Below are 23,278 nucleotides of genomic sequence, written 5' to 3'. Positions count from 1 at the left end.
GATCCTATTTACAAACACCATTAGAACAAATCATTCTATGTTTTTTACAGCAGGACCCTACAAGCTTTTATTGTCTTCTCAGTATGGACAGGAAATGGGGGGGAGGGGCGGTGACCCAGGCCCGAAGCCTGAGCTCGCTGCAGGGGTACAGGTGCCGGTGCAGTGCTTGAGCTTGCATTTCAGCATAGGAGTCCTTGGTGCAGGGTGAGGTCCAGTGCAGCAGGTATCATCCGGACACCTGGGCAGGGGGGTCACGGCCTAAGGTGAGCCTGTCAGCTTTCCTTGTCAGAAGACAGTGGGTGTTAGCGAACGGAGGCAAAGGCGGGCAGCCCTTAGTGATCAGCCCCAGGTGTTGGCACAGGTGGCCCTGGGCGCTCCCCAGGCTGACAGTCCGAGCTAGCATGGTTGCTGCTGTGGACTCAAGGGTCCAGATTCTATAGAAGCCAGAAGCTCCAAGACATCTGGGGAGCCTCATCCTCATAACCGGCTCCTGCTGGACGTTGCTGCAGAGCCTGTGTGCCTGCCCGGCAGGCAGCTCGGTGTCAGCACTCAGAGTGCGGGGAGGAGGAATGAGCTGCTGATCCTCAGGGGGGTTGGGTCCGGGTGAGTCAAGCTTTGGGTCCAGGCCTGGTGTCTGCAAAGAGAGGGGCCTGACAGGAGCCCACGGAAGACAGAAGAAGGGAAGGTATGCAGCAGGGCCTGGCGGTGGCCAGCAGGCTGAGGGTGGTGGAGGACTGAGGCAGTTGTGCAGTGCTCGCGGCTCAGGGACCATGATCCGGCCTTACAGGCGGGAGAGAAGAAGTTAGCAGTCTGCCAGCTACAAACACTTTGGCTTGAGCCTTTGGACGTGGGGTTGACTCCGAGTCTTTCAGGGACTGCTTGGGGCAAGGGAGGGTTGCTCTGGTAGAGCTTCACAACGAGAGGCAGGCAGTCCATCCTAGGGAGCAGCTAAAGCTGGACAGGAATTGTGCTTACAGGACCGGCCAGCCTGAAAGCATGGAGTGCCTCGGAGCACGTGAACAGCCTGGCGCCACTTGTTCACTGCCAGTGGTGCCCAAGTTAAAGGGGGCGTCGGCCCCTCGAGAGTATAGACGCTCTGCAGATCTTGGGCAGGCTCCTCTCCTCAGCTTAGGAGAGAGGAAGCCTCCACCTGAGCCAGCTAACGTCTCTTGTGTCTTTTCTTCATTCTCACTGTGATTCCTACCCAGGGAACCCTGAGAATCCAACAACTCCCTACAGTGGCCAGCCCAGCCTCAGGGCCCAGGGGGCAGTGACAGACTTGTGGCGCAGAAAGGGACAGAGAAACAGGCTGTCCCAAAGCGGCCAGACCTGTGGCCAGAGCCTTCCTGAAAGTAGTGTGAGAGTTCCCACACCCTTGTGGCAGCTGAGGAGCAGTCCACACGGGGTGCGAGGGTTGGAAACTGCAGAACTCAGGGCCGCGGCTGCACTGTGGACGGCATGGAGATCGCGCCGAGGCGATCAGGCTGTCAGGCTGGCGGGCGGCTGGAGGCCTTCTGTGTTTCCTGTGGAAAGCAGTGTGGGTTGAGGTGAGGTCCAGGCCCAGGAGCAGGTCTTTAGTTTGCACTCCCGGGAGGAGAGCCCTCAGGGTTAGGCCTGCGTCTCAGGCTGAGGCAGGCAGCATCTTTCTCTCTGGGAACAGGCGGAGTTGAGAGTGCAGGGTTAAACCTGGGGAGGCTGACTGGCATGGTGCTGGGGAGATGCCACTTCTACCTGGGAGAGGAGTCTCTCTCAGAAGCAGTGTGGGGCCTGGCTTACGCGGGAGTCCCTTGGGACAAAGTGCCCACCACGCTCACAGGAGCTGCGCGGCAGGATTTCCTTTCTGTGGGGGTTCCAGTGGGTAACTTCAGTGACTTTGGACTTGTTTATTGGCATCTCACCTCCCTCTTTGGGGTCTGCTGGGAGAGCAGTGTGGTACAGACCCAAGGCTTCGTGACCCTCTGTCCCATGACTGTCCCACTTTGGACGTGGTCAGGAGAGGCCTGTGTTCACCCGAGCGTCAGGATCAGCCATCTAAAATGCAGCTGCGTTCTTCAGTATTGAAGAGTCACAAGGAGTCGCTGACAGTGTCACCCCTGTGGCAGTAGCCGAACAGGTTCAGGGCCAGGGTGGAAGCGTTCTTAGCCCCTGATGGAAATCGAGCCCAGGGGAATTCATCTGGGAGTGCAGGAGGCTGTGACACAGGAGACAGCTGGTGGCGGCAGTGTTGCTGCTGTGGGCCCAGCGGCTGGGGTTGACAAATGTAAGGAGGAGGCTGCCCAGACGCAGGGTGCTTGGGCAGACAGGATATAGCCTTTCTGGCCTGGGCTGAACCTGAGAGCCTCTCAGATGGCCTTGTGGGCTTTTCTGTCTTGAACCAGGAGTTGAACTTAAAGCCTCGCGCTTGCCCCGCGGGCGCCGTGCTGTTGGGCTATCTCCCCCACCTCTTGCTCTTTGACAACTAGCATGGCTTTCTCGTCATGTGAGACACAAGGTGGAGGCTCAGACATGGTCTGAGCTAGGAGACAGGGTAAGGACACTGGCAGGAAGGGCTCGCTCTCCAGGCTTTGTTGCTACATCCCAGAGTCACCAGGAAATCTTCTCTTGAAGTTTTTCTGCACACAATCAAGGACTGTGGGTGTCATGGTTGGTGTCTAGCTGTCCCAAAGCCCCATGCGGTCACGGGGCCTCTTCTGGAGTTTGTGATTGATTTTTGATCCCTGGGCCTGGTGGGTAACTTGCATTACAGTGGAAGGAGGGGAGAGAGGCCGGCCAGCTGCCTAAGGTGGAGCCACACTCTTGCTCTTCTCCACTGCCATGAACTGCTGCTCTGTGCCCTGTGCCACCCTGCCTTGGAGCCAGCCGAGTATGGACTGAAACTTCCTGTGAGCTAAACAAACCTTTCCTTCCTTCATTTTGGGTGTTGGTTATTTTGCCCCAGCAACGAGAGAAGAGTAACCGAGACAGTGGGTTGGTCCTGGCTGTGCCCAGTCTGTCTCCCTACCGGCTCTCCTGTGTCCCCTCGGAGGATGGCACAAGGGATAAAGGGTGGATGCCCTGCAAAGGAGGGGCAGCGCCCAGCAGCCCGGCTGCTCCCCTTTGGGGATGTGAGCCCATCAAGCCCCGGTCCCGGCCAGACCCCTGGTACCAAGGCCGGGTCACCCGTGTGACCTGACTGCGGCGCCCCAGAAGCCAATCTGCCCCCCACCCCAGCCACTCTGCAGTTCCCGAAGTGCCTTTCTCTGTGGAGCAGATAGGATGGCGCGTCGCTTCTCTGTCCGTCCCAAGCACTCGCGCAGTCCCTCAGCAGCATGCAGAGGTCAGACCTTCCGACCCCTGCCCTGAGCGTGGCCTTCACCAGCAAAGGTCAGGCTTTTCTGCTGGCACTGACCAGGACTGGCAGACTGGCCCACTGGGGTCTTACCAGAACCAGGCAGCCAGGCAGGCAGAGGCAGCCTCCACCGTTCGGGTCCAATGTGAGCTGCTGGAGCAGGGAGCTAGCAGTCCTCCTCCAGGTCTCTGGGGTCTCGGTCTGCAGGGACGCCTTCCCATCAGGACCCGGAGAGGCCCTTGCTCCACCCGGCCAGCACCCCAGATGCGACAGCACGCAGAAGGACCGAGCTGGTGCCCGGGATCTAGAGGCGGATTTACTTAGGCCCTGACTGGGGTCATTCCCAGAATACCAGGCCCTGATCTCTGGTGGTCTAGGGCTTCTATGGGGTAGACAGGCAGGAAGCGCAGAGGCAGACAAGCCTGTTAGCTGGAGATTGGTTTGCACCATGAACATCACAGGGACCAGCTGTGTCCAAGAGACAGGAGTAACCGGAATGGCAACTGCCACCTGGACAGCTAAGCACCCAAAGCTTCCTGGGGGCAGGGCACCTTCTGTACAGAATCGGGGGGGGGTGTGGAGTAACCCCAGCGTGCCTGGCAGGACTGTGACGTGCTCTGCAGCACCCCTGCCCCATCTGGCCCTCCCAGACTGCTGGCCCCGCTTTGCCCTCCCAGGCCATGGGGTGCTGTGTCTGAAGCCCAGGGTCACTGTGGGTATGGCAGTGACCACGCCCAGCCATGCTGCCTGCCATCCTCACCCTTGCCCTTCATGCCACCTCCTGGTTTCCACCCAGGTGTCCTGCACCCCTCTGTCAGAGTTGAGGTCAGAGCTGTGTCCCTGCTGTTACCCTCTGATGCGGACAGGGTCCTGCTGCCTGCTGGGGACCTGGCACTGTGGAGGACTGGGGACAGCCGTGAGCAGCCCTGCCCCCTACTCCTGCATCACTGCCTTTCCTGCAGTAAGCCGGGGACCTGTGCATCCCACAGTTATGGGTTTAGCTCTCTACAGACATGTCCCTGAGCACTGTCCCTGAGTGTCAGCCAGAGACGCATCCGGGGGGTAAAATCGTGGTTCTAGGGCCCTGAGCCAGTCCCCTGGGTGGTGGTAGCTCAGCTCTCCTTTTTGCTGGGCCAGATTTGTTTCGTCCCTCTGGCAAGTCTGAGGCTGTCACATCATGTGTCCTCTGGCTGCGGGTCCTTGGGCTGCAGAAGTCCGGCAGCGGCATTCACTCCCGCGGAAAACGGTAGCAGAAAGCGTTCACCCGGTATTAGCAAGGGACGGGGTGGCCGCAAGCAGTCTCCACAGTGTGTGTTCTTGACTTGGCCACGTTCTGAAGTTTCTCCAACTGAGGCTTTCCCTGAGGCTACTTGGGCCCTTTCCTTCTGTCCCAGTGTCCCAGTGTGGCGTGTATCCCCTTACAGTTCAGCTCACTGGCTTCCTCTCAGCTTTCCGGCAGGACGGGGAGCCACTCCTCGTGGATGCTGATGGCTGAGTCCTGGCTGGGCCCCACCATCGTCCCTCTACTGTGGCTGGTGCCAGGAGGGTCACACGGCCCCACTGTGCAGCCTGGTGAGATCTGACCCTCCGCACTGTCCTTGCCAGCTGCCCAGAGGCTTGAAGAAGGCAGAGGGGGCAAGAGGGCCTCTGAGCCCCACCCTCCAGGTTGTGATCCCCCGGAATGGCTCTTTCCCTGCGGCCCTTGCTCCTGCCAAGTGCACCCCACAGTGACTTCCTGTTGGCATGGCACCTTCTACATTCATGCCCAGGAATTCCAGTGATAAGGAGGAGTCGTCCTTTTGACCCCACCTCTGTTGTATTGAATAATTTATTCTTAGCAACAGGGCCACTTTCCGCTACTGTGATACCATACCCGACACCTACAAGTTAGAAGAGGTTTATTTAGGCTCCTGGTGGGTGGAGGCTCCGTCCCCTGGCTCTAAGGCTGGACAGCCTAGCAGAGGAGAGCAGTCCACGGCAGGGCTGCAGGGAGCAGAAAGAGATCAAGGGGGGCCGAGGGAGACAGACCCGCCGGCCATACCCCAGTGCCCCAGCTCCTCTGCCAGGCCCCCCTCCTGACATCACCCTGGGCTACAAACCCATGGTAGTGAGTCCTCCTGACTGGTGAGTGTCACGTGTGAGGCCGGGGGGCATCTAGGGCCGAGCACTCTGTGATCCTCACTTTCTTCTATGGATGTCCCATTCCTGGCATTTGCTTTGGTGTCCAGGCTGTCCCACGTTTGGCCCCTGGCCCTGTCGAGGTTGGTGGCTGGGTGGTGCTGACCTGGCTTGCCCTTCTGAGCATGTTGCTCCTTCCCGGCACTGTCTGATGTCCCTGGTTTAGCCCAAATGCACCTTGTCCCCTTCTATGGACAGCTCTCAAAGGACACCTCGTTCCTTCTTTTGGGGTCTGTTATTTAGAAACTAAGATCCACGCTCTGCACTTACGAGTGCTGGGTATCCTAGGCTCCCGCAGCAGGCAGAGCCGGAATGCAGGTCGCGTCTCTGGATCTGGGAATTCTTGGTCCTCACGTTGGGCTTGCTAAGGGGGCGGTTGTCTTATGAGATCAAGAGAGGAAGGAAGCGTGCTAGAGTGTGTGCAGCGTGGGGGTGTCAGAGCTGTGAAGGGGCGAGTCGTTCAATGCTGGTGCACCTTGGGAACTGGGAGGTGCTCCCAGCACAGCAGCACCCCTCAAGGGGGTGCTGGGGCGAGGGGTCAGGGAGGGTAGCTGAGACCCAGTGCCCAGAACCCATCGTGGGGACCATGCCAAGGCATGTCAGGGGGCAGGAGAGGCCCCTGCAGCCCATGCTGCAGGAGGACATGTGTGACTGGTGGAGATGAAGCCGCTGGGTCCATCAACACGAGGTCCCCTTGAACTGGGCAAAAGCTCATTCTCCTGAGTGGGCTGAATGGAGACCTTGGAAGGGACTCTGGCTTTTGCACAGTCCGATCTACCCACCTTTGAAGTTCGTTGCCTGTGCACTTAGCGAACCTTTGCTGGGCTCTTGGAGACCGGCGACGGAGGCACAGCGGTGCAGCTCTCCGTGAGCTTTCCTGAGACACCTGCCGCGAGGAAGGAAGCTTCTCCTTCGTGCCACACAGCCGAGCGCGTGCTCCGTGGAAGTCTCAGCCGCACTGAGGTCGGGTCCTGCCTCGGGTTGGGCTCTGCTCTTCCTGTCTTCTCTCATGGGCAACTCTATTTTAATTTTTACACTTGGAGCGTGTTGTATGGCCAGTGCGGGTCCCCTCTCCGAATTCTTCTTTATCCGAATTTCTAGGGGTTTGTTACCTCAAGGCACGTGTGGACTCTGTAACTATTTTGCCAACTTCCAGTGGAAAGTGTGAAGTGCTGCTGGTGGACTTGTTCAAAGTGGCAAGAGGAACGTCTTTGTGCTGCTCCTCCGGGGGGCCGTGCACCCCCCCAGAGGCGGCTGGCCGGTCCTCCTGCGCTGCCATTAGAGGGGCGCAGCCGCCTTCATCCTCTCACGCTGGCATTCTGCACATTCGCTAGCGAGCCCCTGAACTGCGTGGCGATCCCTGCCGCTGGCGAGGGCGGGACGCAGTGGCCGGCAGGCGCCCTAGGCGGCTCTCAGGCACAGAGCGCAGCCTGCCCCTGTGAAGGTGACCGGTGGGTCACCGGCTCCGCAGCGCTCAGGGTAGACAGACGAGGGCCTGCTTCTCTCTGTCTTAGTCACTTTTTTTTCTTTTTCAGAACCGGGGATTGAACCCAGGCCCTTGCGCTTGCCAGGGAAGCGCTTATTCTACTGAGCCATCTCCCTGGTTTGCTGGGACAAAATGCTCAGAGCTCAGCACTTAAGAGAGGGCTGTAATTTGGTTCATGTTTGTAGTTGACAGTTGGCTGGCCCCAGGGCAGCGGCCAGGGAGGAGGGGTCTGGGAGAGGGGCTGTCCCTCGTGTGGTCAGGAAGCAGAGTGGCAGAAGGCAGGGAGGGAGGACTGTGCTTCTGTCACAGCCCCGACCCGCCCACCTGTTCTGACCCGCCTCTCCCTCCAGCACGGCAGTGGTCAGTGGTCGCCCACCAGATTCAGTCACTGTTCCCAGACCCCACCTCCAAGCCGTGGCTTTGTGAGGCTTTGGGGAACATGGGGGTACACAAATGGCTATGACACTCTTCTACATCGTGCTGACCGTGTTTGAAAAATTTGTCTCTGTTTCTATGACCTCACATGGAAGGAACAAGAAAAGTGGGACGTCACGAGCGTCACTGGGTTACCTCTGGCATGCCCGGCTTGTTTTTCTGATGCGAATCGAGATCAGACCTAATGGCCAGTGACCACGAGTAATAAAGATGGATTGCACTGTAAATCCAGCATCTCGCCCTGTCTCTCACGATTTGTTCCAAAGCGCTGTTTCATAGTTGTGTTAATTGAATTCTGGCCTAATTGTTTCCATTATCTTTGTTCATTTGCTAGGTTTGCTGTTGCGTTCACAGAGGCCATGAAGGAGGCGGTGCTGACGCAGTGGGTACGTGTCTGTCTGTGTTCTCTTCTGCTTGTGCCGCCGGAGTCCCAGAGCCGCGACCTCGTGGGCGGCTTTGCTGGGCCTGGCAGAGCGCCGTGGACGGGCCTGGGCTGGGCATGCTTCAGCCCCGTGGCCCCACCAAGTGACTGGTCTTATTTCTATGTATAAATACTCTTAAAACTTCACTGATTTTACATACAGTTGTGGCGTGAGAAAGATGGCCTACCAGTGAAACTTCTAACGTTTTGTCGGTTTTCTTTTCTCGTCCTCAGACTGGGAGATGTTCGTTCGGGCTTCCTGCGGTTGTGGTGGCGCGTCACATACCGGGCAGCAGCCATCCCCCGGGGGAGAGGTCTTCTCTGGGGCCAAGCTGTTTGTTGGAAGCGTGTTAAGGAGTCAGGACTTGTTAGGTCCGTGCTCTAACCCTCTTCTACGCTTCTGTTTTCTCTGTCCATTTTAGACTTTACACATGGTCGCGCCTTCCCGGAGCCTCATACCTACACAGGGCACGCTGCCTCTAGTTTTCTCCCATTCCCTTTACGCCCCTCGATCCGTCCTGCTCTCCTTATTTGCATAAGCTTACTTTTTATTTTTAAAGAGAATTAAAAATAATAAAAAAAAACATTAGAAACAATACAGAATTTCACTAAACAAAATGATAGGAATAAAACAGCAGTTGTTGAATTGTATGCTCTCTGGTAATCTGAGCGACTAATTTGAATGCAAAAGCTTTTTTCCCATTTTTCCCTTTTATTTTTCCCTTGACGCTTCCGCCCTTTCTCCCCTCACTTGTGCCCCTCTGCATTTGCACCTTTTCTTCCCGTTTCTCACACTAGAACCTACCTTCCATTTAGCCGGAAATGTCTCAAGCCGATCCTTTTTAAGGGCAGAGTAGTACTCCATTGTAAAAGACTCCTTCGCCTGTTCATCAGTTGCTGGGCATCTCCCTGTTTCTAAGATGTAGTGCTGTAAATTGTGCCGCTGCAAACGCTGGCGTGCATACATCACGGTGCCGCAGCGCTTTTAACTCTGCCAGGAAGCTACGAGAAGGGGAGTAGCTGGGCTGAACGGAGCCTCTGGTGTCAATTGTCTGAGGAGTCTCCACACTGATTTCCACAGTGGCTGCACCAGCCTGCACCCCCACCAGCAGCGGAGAAGGGCTCTGTTTTCTCTGCAGCCGGGCCAGCATTTGTCATGCTTGATTTCTTGATGACAGCCGTGCTTCCCGGAGCGGGTGGCGTCTCAGTGTTGTTTCAACGCCTGTCTTTTTTTTTTTTTTTTTAATGAATTTTATTGAGAAACAAATAGCAATGACATGGTCTCAAAACAGATTAACAGGGCAGTTGCAATAATTAATACATTGCATATTGCTGTCTTCGTGGTGGTTATTCACAGTACAAGATGCAGACCTGATAGCCTGTCCCAACACTACTAGTACAAATCTTTCTTCTCATTGAATTAAGAGAAAGTAGCTGTATATCTATCCTAACTATTTTGTATATACAGACACAGAATGGTCCTACATTTGCATCCCCTTTTTTGTAAAGTTGAGAAGGATTTTTTTGCGGGGGGGTGCTGGCTCAGGTTGCCTTATGGCAGGTCTGGTACGGCATGAGGATCTGGGGATCAAACCACCGTATCCTGAGCCTGGCTGCTTGAGCTTAAGCAGGCACTTGGACAGCTGAGCTAACTAACCGGCAGGCAGACGCCTCACCTCCTACCTTTAGAATGATGTTAACCCTTTCTTCATCTGCCTATTTGCAATTTATACTTCTTCATCGGAAAATACATTTATTTCACAGGCCCATTTTGGGGTTGGGTCCTTAAATTTGGGGAGGTCTGGTATTTTGAGATCTTTATATATTGTAGATATTAGTCCCCTGTCTGAGGAACAGGCGGAAAAGCTGTTCTCGTTCATTCTGTCAGAGGTTTCTTTTGCTCTGCAAAACTTTTTATGAAATGAGGTCCCAGTTGTTGATTCTTTGTGATATTTCATATGTGATTGGTATTTTGTTCTTAAAGTCTTTGCCTGAACCAATCTCAAGAGCTCTACCTAGCCCGTCTTCCAGCAGATTTCATGTTTCTGTTTTAATATTTAGCTCATTGATCCATTGCAATTTTGGTTTAGGATATGAGTCCAGTTTTAATCCTCAGAATGTGGAAAGCCAGCTTTTCCAGCATTGCCTATTAAAGAGGCTACCTTTTTTGCAATGGTCGTGTTTGGCCCTTTCATCAAAGATAAGGTGGCTAAGTGTGTTTGGAATTGTTCCTACCTTTAGTTGGCTCCAGTCCCTGTTTCTGCTTGTTTGCTAGAACTGCGCTGTTGTGTAATATAATTTCAAGCCAGGAATTGTGAGGCTAGTGTAGAGGATGGCAGCTCTCAATGGGTTAATTTTATCCTAGCAAAAGAAGATCTAGTTTAGCCTTCCCCACCCTTGTTAGGATGCTGTCACTCTTTTGCTACCCTTGTTAAAATGTTGTCACTTCTTCAGTCCTTTCTTACCTTTGATAGGTTGTTGGTAAAGAGGTAAGAGAGAGAGGGAAAAAAAGAGGAAAACAGAACTAATTACAAAGAACTGTCTGTGCACGCCACTCCATCCAGGTTACCATGGAAACCAAGGCGCTATTTAAGCAGAGGTGAAGCAAAGAAAGAGGCCAAACTTGTTTCTGATCTGTAAGGATCGGGTGTTTAGGCGCCAGCTCTATTAATAAATTTTGTTCCAATTTTTGGTCTGACATGGAAATAATCTTTCTGTTTCACCCCCTGCCTGGCCTTTGTTGCCTAAAACTGCTTTTGCTCGTCTAGGTTTCTTTCATGTTTTATTTATTTATTTACTTACTTATTTATTCTATTCAGGGTCTCCTACGCAGTTCCTGTCTCGGCCTCCCCGGCGCTGGGATCACGGCATGCGCCACCACATCCAGTTTTGGTGGCCAGCGCAGCATGCCTGGGGTTCCAGGCCAGCGCAGCATGCAGCACTGGGAATCAAATCCAGGTCCCTGCACTTGCTGGGCAGGCACTTAGACTGCTAAGCCACCTCCCCAGCCCTTCTTGGCTTCTTTTGGTTCCAAATGAATTTTAGGATTTTTTTCTTCTCATTTTGTGAGGTATATTAATAGCATTTTGACTGGGGTTACACGAAAGCTGTATGACAATTTTGGGACTGTGGCCATTTTCCCTATATTGGTTCCTCCTTCCCAAGAACAGGGTTATCTTTCCATTTTCTGACAGTCTCTTCAGTCTCCTTTTTCAGAGTTCTATAGTGTTCAGTGTAAAGGTCTTTTACTTCCTTTATTACATTGGTTGCTAGATATTTCATTCTTTGTATGCTATTGTGAAAGATACACTTAACCTAGTTTCTCTCTCAGTGAGTTTGTTATTTGTGTACAGATAACAGAAAATATATTAACAAAATCAATACTATTGATTTTTGAATGCTGACTTTGTATCCAGCCACACTACTGAATTCCGTCATTGAGTCTCCAAGTCATTTGGTGGAGTTCTTGAGGTCTTCGATGTAGAGTATCATGTTATCTGTAAATAACGATAATTTAACTTCTTCCTTTCTGATCTTTGTTCCTTGTATTTGTTTCTCTTCCTTCATTGCCTTGGCTAATGTTTCCAGAACTGTCTTGAACAGGAGTGGCCATAGTGGGCATCCTTGTCTTGCTCCTAATTTTAGAGTGAAAGCCTTCAGTTTTTGTCCATTTAGTATGATGTTGGCACTTGGTTTGTCAAAGATGGCTTTTATCAGGTGGAGATTAAGATCGTCTGTTAATTTTCTGGAAGGCCTTTTCATGAATGGGTGCTGGACTTTGTGAAATGCTTTTTCTGCTTCTACTGAGATGGTTTTATTCTTGGCTCTACCAGTGTGGCACAGTTATTGACTTGCCTACGTTGAGCCAGGCCTGCAGCCTTCAGCCGAATCTTACTCGGTCGTGGCAAATAGTCTTCTTGATGATTTGCACAGTCTGTGTGCCAGTGTCTCGCCGAGGGTTTTTGCATCTGTGTTCATTAGGGAGATGGGGCTGTACTTCTCTTTTTTGGTTGTATTCTTCTCTGCTTTTGGTATCTCAGGGTAATGCTTGTTTTAAGAAGGAATTTGGGAGTATTGCTCTCTTTACATTTCACTAAAGAGCTTGAAAAGTAATGGCATTAGGTCTTCTCTAAATTGTTTTGTAGAAGTCAGCAGTAAATCCACCAGGCAGGCCATGGGCTTTTCTTTATTGATAGGTTTTTAATTTCATTTGTCATTTCATTGACTGATGTAGGTTTATGTAGAATTTTTATATCTTCTTGATTCATCTTTGGTAATTTATATGTATCTAGGGATCTTTCTATTTCTTCTTATATTTTCCATCTTATTAGGAGACAGGTTCTCAAAATAGGTTTTTTGTTTTTATTTTATTTATTTTGTTTTTTAGGGAAGGGTCCACAGGGTGTTCAGGGTCTCACTACTAGATTAGACTCATAGTGCCTGCCTGTTTATAGACTCCCAAGAGCTACCATTACCGGTGCATGCCACCATGCCCAGTCTTAACTGCCATCTCAGTGCACCCAGGGGGCGAGGCCTGTATGGCAGGCCCAGGGATTGAACCACTGGCCCCTGAGCCTACTTGCAGGCGCTTTAATCTGCTGAGCCATTTGGCTGACCCTTCAAAGTAGGTATTAATCTTTTGGATTTCTGCAGGATCTGTTGTGATTTTTCCCTTTCCATCCTTACTTGCAGAGACTTGAGTGTTTTCCTTTTTTTGATTAGGTTGAGTAAGGCTTGTCTTTCAATGTGGTCACCATCTCTGAGAGGCATTTCTGATTTGATTTTGTATTTATGTATGTATTTGGTATAGGGTCTTGCTATGCAGCCTGGACTCCTAGTGATCCTCCTGCCTCAGCGCCCCCAGTACTGGGATTACGGGCGTGCGCCTCCACACTTGGTTTCTGTGGCCAGCATGGTGTTCCCAGGGTTCTGGGGCCAGCACGGCATGTGGTACTGGGGGTCAAGCCTGGGTCCTGCACTTGCCAGGCAGGCGCTTAGACCGCCAGGCCATGTGCCCAGTCCCTCTGATTTGGTTTTTACCAGAGCCTCGTTCATCTGCTTTGTCACTCTGTCATCATCACCCACGCGGGTCCCTTTTGAATTCTTCCACCTCAGTGCCGGCATTTAGTGAGCCGGAGGCCTGGGGTGGCATCTTGCCTAAGTGTCTTTTTCTATTTTTTTAGTTTAATGCCTGGGTCGATGCTAGTAGTTGTTTACGGCAGGCGGCCTTACTGCCGACACCTGGAACCCTTAGGAATGACTGTTTCTCGGAGGTGTTCTCCAGGCGCAGCTGGCTTTTCGGCTTATAAGTGTGCTGTGAGCTCCGACCTCTTCACTTCATCAGGAGTTAGAACTCCTGCCCCTTCACCGCGCAGCCTACTGCGCCTGGCTCCTGGTGCCTCAGCTCTGGCCTGCAGCACTTTCTGTGACCCTGTGGCAGTCTCCGTCGCGACACACCAGGAACAAGTGACTAGAACAGTTATGATGCCTTCATGAAGCAGTGCAGTCAGCGGTAACCACAGGAGGGCAGCCTGGAAGGGTACAAACTGGGCTAAGTCCTAACTTTCCACCTTCAACCGTGTGAACTATTTAGGGTTATAAAACAAAATTAAAAACAAGTGAAAAAGCTATACGCAGAGAATATACCTTCAGCATGTGGATTTTACCCTCAGGGCTGGAAACGGAAAAGGGGCGTGTGTGGCGGGGAAGTAGAGAAATAGCCGAGGAGGAGGTCAGGAGCAAGGTCGGGGACAAAGGAGGGTCACAGGAAATTTAGGAAAACTGATAAAAAGAGAAGAGTTCAAGATGGAAGAGCAAACAGCAACAGGACAACCAACTAGAACCAGTGTTCATACTCACATAAAAGCAGGAGCAGACAATCATGACAAAGAGATGAAGAGGAGCTGGGCAGATAGCTCGGCGGTCTGAGTGCCTGCCTGCGGGTGCAAGGACCGGAGTTCGATCCCGGGTGCCAAATTCCGAGCAGGCCACTGAAACCCGTGTACGGGTGGCACACGCCTGTACTCCCAGCACTGGGGAAGCTCAGCCAGGAAGATCACTGTGAGCCTGAGCTGTGTAGTGAGACTGTGTGCGAAATAAATGAATAAATAACTAAATAAATTATTGTTTAATTTTAAAACTGGGAAAATGAAGACAAAGTGGAAAAAAGAAAAAAATATGTTCACTTCATGGTTTGTGTGTTCAGTCACGAGTAGACGGTGTGGGCAGGCAGGCAGCGCCCAGACCACAGTGACTCGTCCCAGCAGACCGGCTGCAGATTCCTTCCTGCTGTTTTTGTCACTCTGCTGGGCTGGGCTGGGCAGAGCCAGCGTGGTGTGTGGAAAGAGAGCAAAGCGTGACCCCAGGACCCAGAGAAAGCCGCAGGCAGCGTCTTCCGTCTTCCGTTGGGTGAGGCCGTTCCTGCCCTGGCCCTGCAGCCAGCCGGCGTGCAGCTAAGTGCCCTGTGGTTCTCAGAATGGAGAACCGACAGGACCCTCAAGCTCCTGGCTCCACCTAGCCCTTGTGCGGCCGACTCCCTCCGGCTTCTGGGTGGGGTCACCTCAATCTGTGGTCCCCAGATGGGTCTGTAGGCACTGGGGACCCTCTCACACCCCTTACTTTTCCTAGGAAATTAGTACACTTGCTTCTTGCCCATGGGAAAGGCGGTGATGAGATAGACCCCTGCCAAGGCTTGTCCCTGTGGGACAGTGCTGGCGGTGCCAGCGTCCCCGGGCGCTCACACTGGTGCCACTATGATGCCCTTCGTGGGGCAAGGCAGGTGCAAGCCTGCTGCTGTTCAGGTGCCGGACAGAGCTACATGCAGCAGCATGTGGGGTCCGCGGACAGTCCCCGCCCACCTGCCCCTGCCACAGACACCTGGGGAGGCCCTGGGCACAGACCAGGCTGCCCGACTTTTGCCAGATGCCTAAAGAACAACGACTGGCAATGGTTGCTGCCGATGACGATTTGGAGATTTCAAGCAAAAATGGGGGCTTTAGAGAGCAGCCCTCACACTGCCTTCTCAACAGAAAGGTGCCATTGCAGATGTGCGGGGACCCCGTGGCTGACATGTCCCAAACAGTGGCCGGTCACAGGCATGTCTGTCTGTCCTCAGAAGATCCTCCCCCTCTGGTCACAGAGTACTGGAAAGCCACGGGGAAGGCAGCACAAATAGCTCAGTTTGGATTAAGGTGGGAGAGGCACTGTCGGAAGGCTCGTGGACGAAGGGGTGGCCTGCTCCCCCCCAGCCTGGACCTCCATGGTGCATGCACGACTGTCCTATCATGTGGCTCGCACCAGCAGTGGTGGGTGACGTCAGCCACATGTGGGACGGCCACACATATGTCCACGCCCCTGGCCACGAGGAGTTGCAGTCCCATTGTGAACATGATCACTCAGCTTCATAGCTGAAAGTGGCGGGCTGCGTGTTAAAGTTGCATTCGAAGTTGCTTTGTGTCATTTTAGGCATTCTTTTTTGTGGGGGATTAATGTTCTGAATTTTTTTGGTATTGGGGATTAAACTCTGGACCTTAGTCTTGCCAGTCAGAGATTTATGCCACTGGGCTATCTCTTTAGTCCTAAACATTTATTCTTTTGTGCTTTAAAAATTGTTAGACTGCTCTTTTAGGACAAGACCTTTTTAATTTTTAATTTTTTTTATTTTTAGTTAATTTAATTTAATTTTTTGCTTTTATTTTTTATTCATTTTAATGAAAAAAATAGCAAAGAGAAAGTTTCAAAACAGGTTAGTAGGACAGTTACAATAATTAATACATTGCATACTGTTGCCTTCATAGTAGCTATTCAGAGGACAAGATGCAGACTTGATATCTGTACTCCAAGCCTCTGCATTTGTTTGTTAAATATCAAAGTATTTTCATACAAATTTTAATTTAGGACCATAAAACAAGCAATTGACCTTATTAGAAATTAAAAGAATTTTAAGTAATCTTTTAAAATGTGCCCATTATTGTAAATCTTCCAGAATTTTTGTTTTTTAAGTTTTATTGAGAAACAAATAGCAATGAGACAGTTTGGTTCTCATTGAACTCAGACAGATTGAACTCAAGACCTTGCACTTGCCAGGCAGGTGCTTATGCTGCCGAGCCACGTCCCAGCCTTTAAAATTTTTATTTTTTTATTAGTTCATGGTTACAGTTCTGATGCCCACAGTTCTCGTGGGGGGCTCACTACCTGCTTGTACTTTGCTGGTGTGTATGATTTTCTCAAAGTTCAGCTCAATAGTCTTGATTATTTTTTATAAATAGACATACATATAAAAATGTACTATTCCCCTACATTCATAGGATTATTTCAGATAGATTTGCATTGAGAGACTATTTTTATTTGTGTGTTGTGAAGAAGGATCCAGTTTTCGAGCAGTTAAGCCTGGTCCTGCGTTACAGAGCTCTGGCCTTTAATTCTGTGTTCTCTGGCTCCGGGGGCGGGCTCAGCCGGGGTCACAGCTCAGCTCCTCTACCTAATTATTATCAGCTGGGGTTCAGTTTCAGTAATCCCAGATTAGAAAGGCTCGTGGAACTTGCTTCTCATTGATTTTGTGATTTCGAAAGCAACAGTAACTAAAAGCACGGGCCGGCACTTGTGCTTTCCGAAGCTGGGTTTTCGTGAGTGCAGGCAGACTCAGGGCCACAGCTGTCTCGTAGGAACAGGACACAGCCATGCTGCAGGTGGGCGGCAGGTGCGACTACACTTCCCGGTAGCTGGACTGTAAAGAAGCAGAGACGAATCCCATGCATTTTAATCCGTGTTATTTATGCCACTGCCTGGAGGGGGCTGTCCTGCCACACACACCTCCTGCTCCCTTGGGTGCTGGGACCTTGTCTTCATTTGCCTGCCTGATGACCCACCGGGCAGATGGCCGACCCCCAGCCTGGCGAGGTAGCTGGCCCTGAACCTTGTGTAGCCAGGACTGTGTGGTGTCTCTGTGATCCCCATCGCCCAGGACTGTTGGGTGCAGCTGGCTGCACCCCAAGACCCAGCGCGCCCCCACCCCAAAGCAGCTGCTCCTGTCCTCTGCTGCACAGTGCTTCTTAGCCCTGGGCACAGTTGCACCTCTCAGAGCGGGAGGCAGCACAGGCTGCAGGGAAGGGGAGCCCGCGCTGGCATGGCTGTGGTGCGCCCTGCGCTTCTCGGAGTCCCTATGCTGGGCCGTGCGGCTTCGGCTTCATTCCTTTCAGCCTGATGTTTGGAAAGGACTCAGCCTATGTTGCTTTCAGACCGAGACTCTATCCTGGGACTTGCTCAGATAAGATGCTAACTATCCTAAGAGATATGTTTTCAGGGTCTGTGCCAGATGCCACACTCATCTTTTCTGGTTTTCAGTAGGATTTAGAGAAATAAGCCTGCAGAATAGGTAACAAGCATTGAGCAGCATGACCGACAAGCCCTCGCCACCTCTGGTGAGCTCCATCTCACCGCTGGGCTGAGCCACAGTTACGCGTCTGGTGGGCGGGAGGGTCAGAGCCCTGGAAAGGAGCCTTTCAGGTCTGCATGGGCCTAGCCGCGGGGTGCACTTCTGATGTAGACAGTGAGGGGACCACAGACTCCCGGCTCTCCTCCGAGAGGCGAGCTCACCGAGTCCACCCATCGCTGTAGAGCCTGGCGCTGCCTTGAGGCTGCCAGGCCATGGTCTGCTTCAGAGCTTTGCCTCCTCCTGCTGGGCTTTCCCAGCCAGGGCCTGGAGGGAGCACAGGGGAGCCGAGCTCAAGCGCCCCGCGTCCCTGAGGCCTCCCCAGCTTTCAGTGCAATCGTAATTTAGCTGCTGGAATGTTTGAGGATGTTCAACCTTAGCTCCAGATTTCCCATGTTGCTGCTGGTCCTTTTCTTCTTTCTTCAAGAGTAGGACAATCTATTGGAGAAGAGGCAAGGAGAAGAACGGCTCTGAGAGGCAGGAGGGCCCGGGAGGTGTGGCCCTAGCCATTTTCCTTTCCCATTAGAGCTTGCCTGGTAGGGAAAGGATTTTTGAAACATTTCTAAGGCTTGCTAGTTCTAGGGCCTCTACCTGGAGTTTTGAAAGCCTCTGGTTCAAAATTAGACATGAAATGGGATGCTGCGCCAATCCCAAAACAACCGAGCATCGCGTGTGTGTGCCGGCTTCTGGTAGCCGCTCTCTGCGGACCGTTGGTCTCCGTCTCCCCAGGACCACCTGACCCTCCCTCAGGGAGGCTGCGTGGCCCTTAGCCTCCCCCCACCACTCACCCCTGACTGTAAGCCTGGCTTGGGGTAAGGCCAGCGCGGGCCAGCACACCCCACGCAGTGCCAGGGCCACACTGCCGCCACACACACGCACGCACATGCACACGCGTGCTGCCATGGTGGGGCTCAGACTTCTGTGACCTCCACCAGCTCGCTAACTTAGCCGTTCATGCGTATGTCTAGAATATCTGAGTCACGGGACACAAAAATGCTTGTTTTGGACATTTTCATGGAAATGAGTATATTTTGGTCATTTAAGAGACCCAGTCACCAGAGGTGGGGCGCGCTCCTGTAATCCCAGCTCTGGGGACACTGAAGCAGTATTGTCTTGAGTTTGAGGTCAGCCCGGGATGCATAATAAGACCCTCAAAAACAAACAAACAAAACATCAAAGACAATACCAGATTCACACACATAAAAACAAAAACAAAAAGAGACAGCCTTTGGCACCTGCAGGCCCTCCCTGTCACTGCAGGGTGGCTGACTCACCCTCCTCTTGCCTCTATCTTTGCGTCTAACTCTGAGTTTGAAGATTTCTCCCGCATTTCGCAGTGAGTTGGAGAAACGCTTCTTTCCTCTCTAGTAGCTTTTCTAGTTTGCCTTTCTTGAGAAAGGCTCTCGCTGTGCTGTCCAGGCTGGCGCGGCCCTCCTGCCACAGCCCCCCTGGGCAGGGATCACAGGTGTGCGCCGTCACCCCCGGTGTCCATGTAGAGTGTGTGTGTGTGTGTGTGTGTGTGTGTGTGTGTGGTTTCCCCGGGAAACACCAGCAGGCGGCAGGTCACTGGCAGCCCCTGCAGTGCCGCCTCTCCCTGCAGGCCCCGCCACCCTTGGGCTCCGTCCCGAGGTCAGCCCGACCTCCCGCAGGCAGGAAGCTGCCCCTCTTTGGCTCCCTTCTGGTTTCCCACCACATTCGACACTGGTTCCTTCTTCCTGTCTTTTTTTCCCTTCTTCCTCCTCCTCTTCTGCTCCTGACTCGCCCCGGTCTCCCTGAATCTTTGGTCCTACACGGGGGACACTTTTCCTCTTGAGCCCATGTGTCCCCACGGCTCTGGCCCCGGCCTGCTGAGCCCAGCAGCTGCCACACTAACTCAGGCACCAGCCACAGGACGCTTAGCCCCTCGCGGAGCTGTGCTTCTCGGGCCAAAGCCTGCTGGAGCAGAGGCCGCCCCGGGCCCTAGAGGCTGCTGAGCCTGCACTGGGCAGAGTGCGGCATTACCAGACTGGTTTCCTACCAGGATTTTTAATGCCTTGCTTCATTTCTAAGAAGCGGAAGATGCACTGTCACACTGACCTATTCTCTTTCTCTCCTTTATAAAGCCGCATGCCAAGGGTAAGATCTACGTGCAGAGTCAAGGTAAGAATTTTATATGTAACACATATGTACAGTTTACATCACACTTTAACAGAATGCATCCTTTAGAGATGCATATGGGAATGTTTACGGGTGACAGAGAGCCTGAGATTTACTTTAATAACAGCAAATCAGTACAGTTTCTAAATCTGGAACGGAAGATGAGAAGAAGTCGCAGAAGAACAATAAAAACCCACGTCCGGCGCCCTTGCCCCAGTGGGAGTCACGTGCCTGCTGGGGCTGCCTAAACACAAGACACAGTACGAGGAAGGCTGAGGCTGAGGGGTTGCGAGTTCAAGTCCTGCCTGGGTGAATTAGCAAGAATCTGCCTCTGAGTAGAAGCTCCGCGAGGACCAGGAGGCAGCCCGGGCACAGCATCTCGGTGTTGGTCCCCAGGGCCACATGGTGGCGTCCTGGCCCTCAGGGAGAGTGACTGGCTGAGCTGCCGGCCCGGCCGCAGCCCCTGCCTTCCAGCTTGGGGTGGTGTGAGCCGAGCAGGCGGAGGAGCAGCCCGCCCAGGGTCCAGTTTGCCAGGCGCAGCTGTCCCTCCCCACCGGCCGGCTCTCCTCTGTAAGGGGGTGTTTTGTACCACCGAAGCTTTCAGCATTCATCTGTCCTCATTTGTAGCATTTTTAGCCAGTTTAATTTTGATGCTTCCTTCAGTACCTTTTCATTTGTGCCACTATGTTCTTTTTGTTTGTTTTGTGTTCTGCTGGAGAATTATTTTATAAATTGCTCCGGATCCAGCCGAGCCGCCTAGTGCAGCAGGGGCTGTTTGCAGAACTGCAAGTTCCGGAAGGCTTGCCTTCACTGCCCTAGTCGTTGCTCACAAGTCATATTTTTTTTTTTTTGACTCTTACAAGTCATATTTTTACTTTATTTTATTTTATTTTTTTGTCCTGTTGAGACAGGGTTTCACTACCCAGTTCAGGCTGTCCTCAGACTCGCAGCAGTCCTCCTGCCTCAGCCTCCCTGGTGCTGGGATTCAGGTGTGTGCCACCACATCCAGTCACAAGTCATCTTTTTAGTCTCATGTAAGATGTGGTGGTTTTAACTGATTTTGACTTTTTTGAACAAATTTAAATTTAATATAAATACCTTATTTGATTCTATTTTAATTTTTAATTAGAAGAGGCCCATGTTTAGTGTTGTAAGACATCATGAGTTAGGACAGGGCAAAATGCAATCAGGACATGAAAATAGTATTGAGCTTTTGCTATTTTATTTTATTTTATTTATTATTTTTTTGAGATAGGTCTCGCTATGTAGTCCAGGCTGGCCTTGAACCCAGGCTGACCCTCCTGCTTCAGCCTCCCGGATGCTGGGGTTATGTCTAGCTTGTTAGAGTCCCTGGCCACTATCCGTGGGCGGCTGTCCTTGCGTCCCCCGGGGCAGATGCTGTGTGTGCTCCCCAGGTGGCGAGATGACCAAACTTCTCAGCTTCTCAAGACAGTCTGTCGGGTGTTGCCTGTGAATTGTCTAGGTTTGAAAATCTTCATTTTCCAAGAACAACATAGACATAGCAAACAAATCCACCTGGGCGTGATTTGGTGATGGCAGAGGTCAGGAGTTTTGATAATCTTTACCCAGGGCTGTGAGAGTTCAGTTGCTGATGTTTTAGAAACCTTCTTAAAAGTGCCCTTTTAAGGGCCGGCCAGATAGCTCAGCGGAATAAAGCACCTGCCTCAGCAGACGCAGGGACCAGGGTTCAATCCTCAGCATGCCTCGCTGGCTCCACCCCGGGGGCACTCTGAGAAGGCAGTTGAGACTGGGCGTGGTGGTGCACACCTGTAATCCCAGCGCTTGGGTGGCTGAACACCGGAGGGTCACTATGTGTCCCTGTAGACCCTGCGCTAAATACATAAAAAAATAGTGCACTTTTAGCTGCTGGTAGTGGCACATACCTGTAACCTCAGCCCTCGGGAGACTGAGGCAGGATGGTTGCTATGAATTTGAGGCCAGCCTGGACTACACAGCCAGACTCTGTCTCAAAAGAAAAAATGTCTTTGGAAGGGACCTAAGGTCGGTGTGGCTCCGAGCAGTGTGGCACCGTCCTGGAGGAATGGGAAGGGGTTGATGCTCTTAGAATCTGGGCTCACTTTAAAGCCCCTGGCTGGGGTTAGGGACTCCCACAAGTGCAGAGAACTGGAACTTCTGCCACTATAATGGCTGCATACCAGCAGCTCCAAAAAGTGACTTTTCTTTCTTTCCTCTGACCAGGAATCGCAACAACACCAAATGCAGCCTTTGACTGGAACAGCTTCCTCCAGCGTGCAGGTGAGGTGGCCCAGATCCTGTCCTGCTTGAGGTCTTGGGAAATCCAGATCCAGGGCCAGAGGCAGGAAGTGACGTCATGAACAGGACAGGGTGGCAGGAAGTGATGTCATGAACAGGACAGGGTGGCAGGAAGTGATGTTGTGAACGGGAAACAGGGCAGCAGCAAGTAACTCCATGAGTGTGGGGGGAAGCAGGATAGCAGGACATTATGAGCAAGAACAAGGCAACAGGAAATGACGTTATGAGCAAGAACAAGGCAACAGGAAATGATGTCATGAGCATGAGTGTGACAGGAAGTGACATCATGAGCAAGAACAGTGCACAGCCTGGCCAGAAGAGCAGACAGCCCTGCTGCCCTCGGCACCTTGGGTGGACCCAGGCTCCTGAGGACAGCAGGGCAGACAGTCTTGGGGCCTTGGCCTTCCGGATGCTATTCTCAGCACTGAGCATCACCCCATGTCACATTTGCTCTTTGTCAAATGATGGTCTAAGCATTCACCATTCTACTATTAATTCCAATGACATGGGGGCGAATGCTTGTGGCCCAAGCTACTAAGGAGGCTGGGGCAGGAGAATCACAAGCCCAAGGCCAGCCTGAGCAACGTAGTGAGACCTTGTCTCAAAAGGGCTGGGGTGTAGCTCAGTGTTAGAGCACCCTGCATTTAGTCCCCAGTACCAAAAACAAAACAGAAACCAAGGCTACTGGGGAAAGGTGAGAAGTGAGGGAAAGACGTGAGATGAAATCTCTTGAAATCTCATTCCCAGAGAGAAAGGCTATTCATGTTTAGTGGGATCTTCTCATATGCAAGACTTTTAAAAGACAAAAAGAAAACAAAGTGTTCCTGACTGCCCTAGCCTGCCCATTGTCCACCGTGTCCACGAGAGCAGGGTTGGCCTTTTGACTTTCTAGGGGAAGTGCCAAGTGGGAGGTGCACGGTCTGGGGTGTAGAGTCCAGTGAGCTCCCGGCCTTGTCCTCCAGGTGCCCAGCGCCCTCCTGGTGGGCTGTGTTCTGTGACTCACACTGTCCCCAGCTCAGGTGCCCTCCGTGTCTGTACCTGCTCTCAGTCACTGAAGGGCTCCCCACGAGCGCTGGCTTCCGGCTGGCTCTCTCTGTGCCGTGGCGTGTCTGGGACGTCTCCCCCTCCTGTGGAGGACATCTGTGGCTGCCTCTGCTCCTGCAGTGTGGTGTTCCACGTGCGGGCTCATTGTAAGCTACCCGCTCTCCTGCCGGTGCGCTGGTGGGCCCTTCGGGTTCAGCTCTCAGTGTTCTCCTGTAAGAGGTCTGGTGCATGTACGTGTGTTTGATGTCTCGGATGAGGCCTGCACACTGGACAGTTTGATCCTTGGGTAGAAATACAAACATTGGCCCCAAGAGGAGCAGGCTGGAGGTGTGGCTCGGTGACAGGGCTTCTGTGCTCTCAGATCCCTGGCACCCCATAAAAACAAGCAATTAAATCCTAGCCAGTTTTCTCTGTCTTTTACCTTTAAACATTCTTCTTCTTCTTCTTCTTCTTCTTCTTCTTCTTCTTCTTCTTCTTCTTCTTCTTCTTCTTCTTCTTCTTCTTCTTCTTCTTCTTCTTCTTCTT

General features: G+C 52.3%; 1 protein-coding gene across 1 annotated transcript in view; it reads left to right on the top strand.

Annotated features, from left to right (window-relative positions):
- Glt1d1 (glycosyltransferase 1 domain containing 1) overlaps positions 1-23,278 on the top strand; it is an 87,079-nt gene that overhangs the window by 29,456 nt on the left and 34,345 nt on the right. The window contains exons 4-6 of the mRNA XM_023720574.1: positions 7,762-7,813; positions 19,381-19,417; positions 21,635-21,691. Of these exons, the coding sequence (XP_023576342.1) occupies positions 7,762-7,813; positions 19,381-19,417; positions 21,635-21,691 (146 nt within the window). The remainder of the gene's footprint in view (positions 1-7,761; positions 7,814-19,380; positions 19,418-21,634; positions 21,692-23,278) is intronic.

The sequence above is a fragment of the Octodon degus genome, unplaced genomic scaffold, assembly GCF_000260255.1.
Source record: "Octodon degus isolate 3935 unplaced genomic scaffold, OctDeg1.0 scaffold00076, whole genome shotgun sequence".
In the NCBI taxonomy this organism is placed as follows: domain Eukaryota; kingdom Metazoa; phylum Chordata; class Mammalia; order Rodentia; family Octodontidae; genus Octodon; species Octodon degus.
This window is presented reverse-complemented; position numbering and strand designations above follow the sequence as displayed.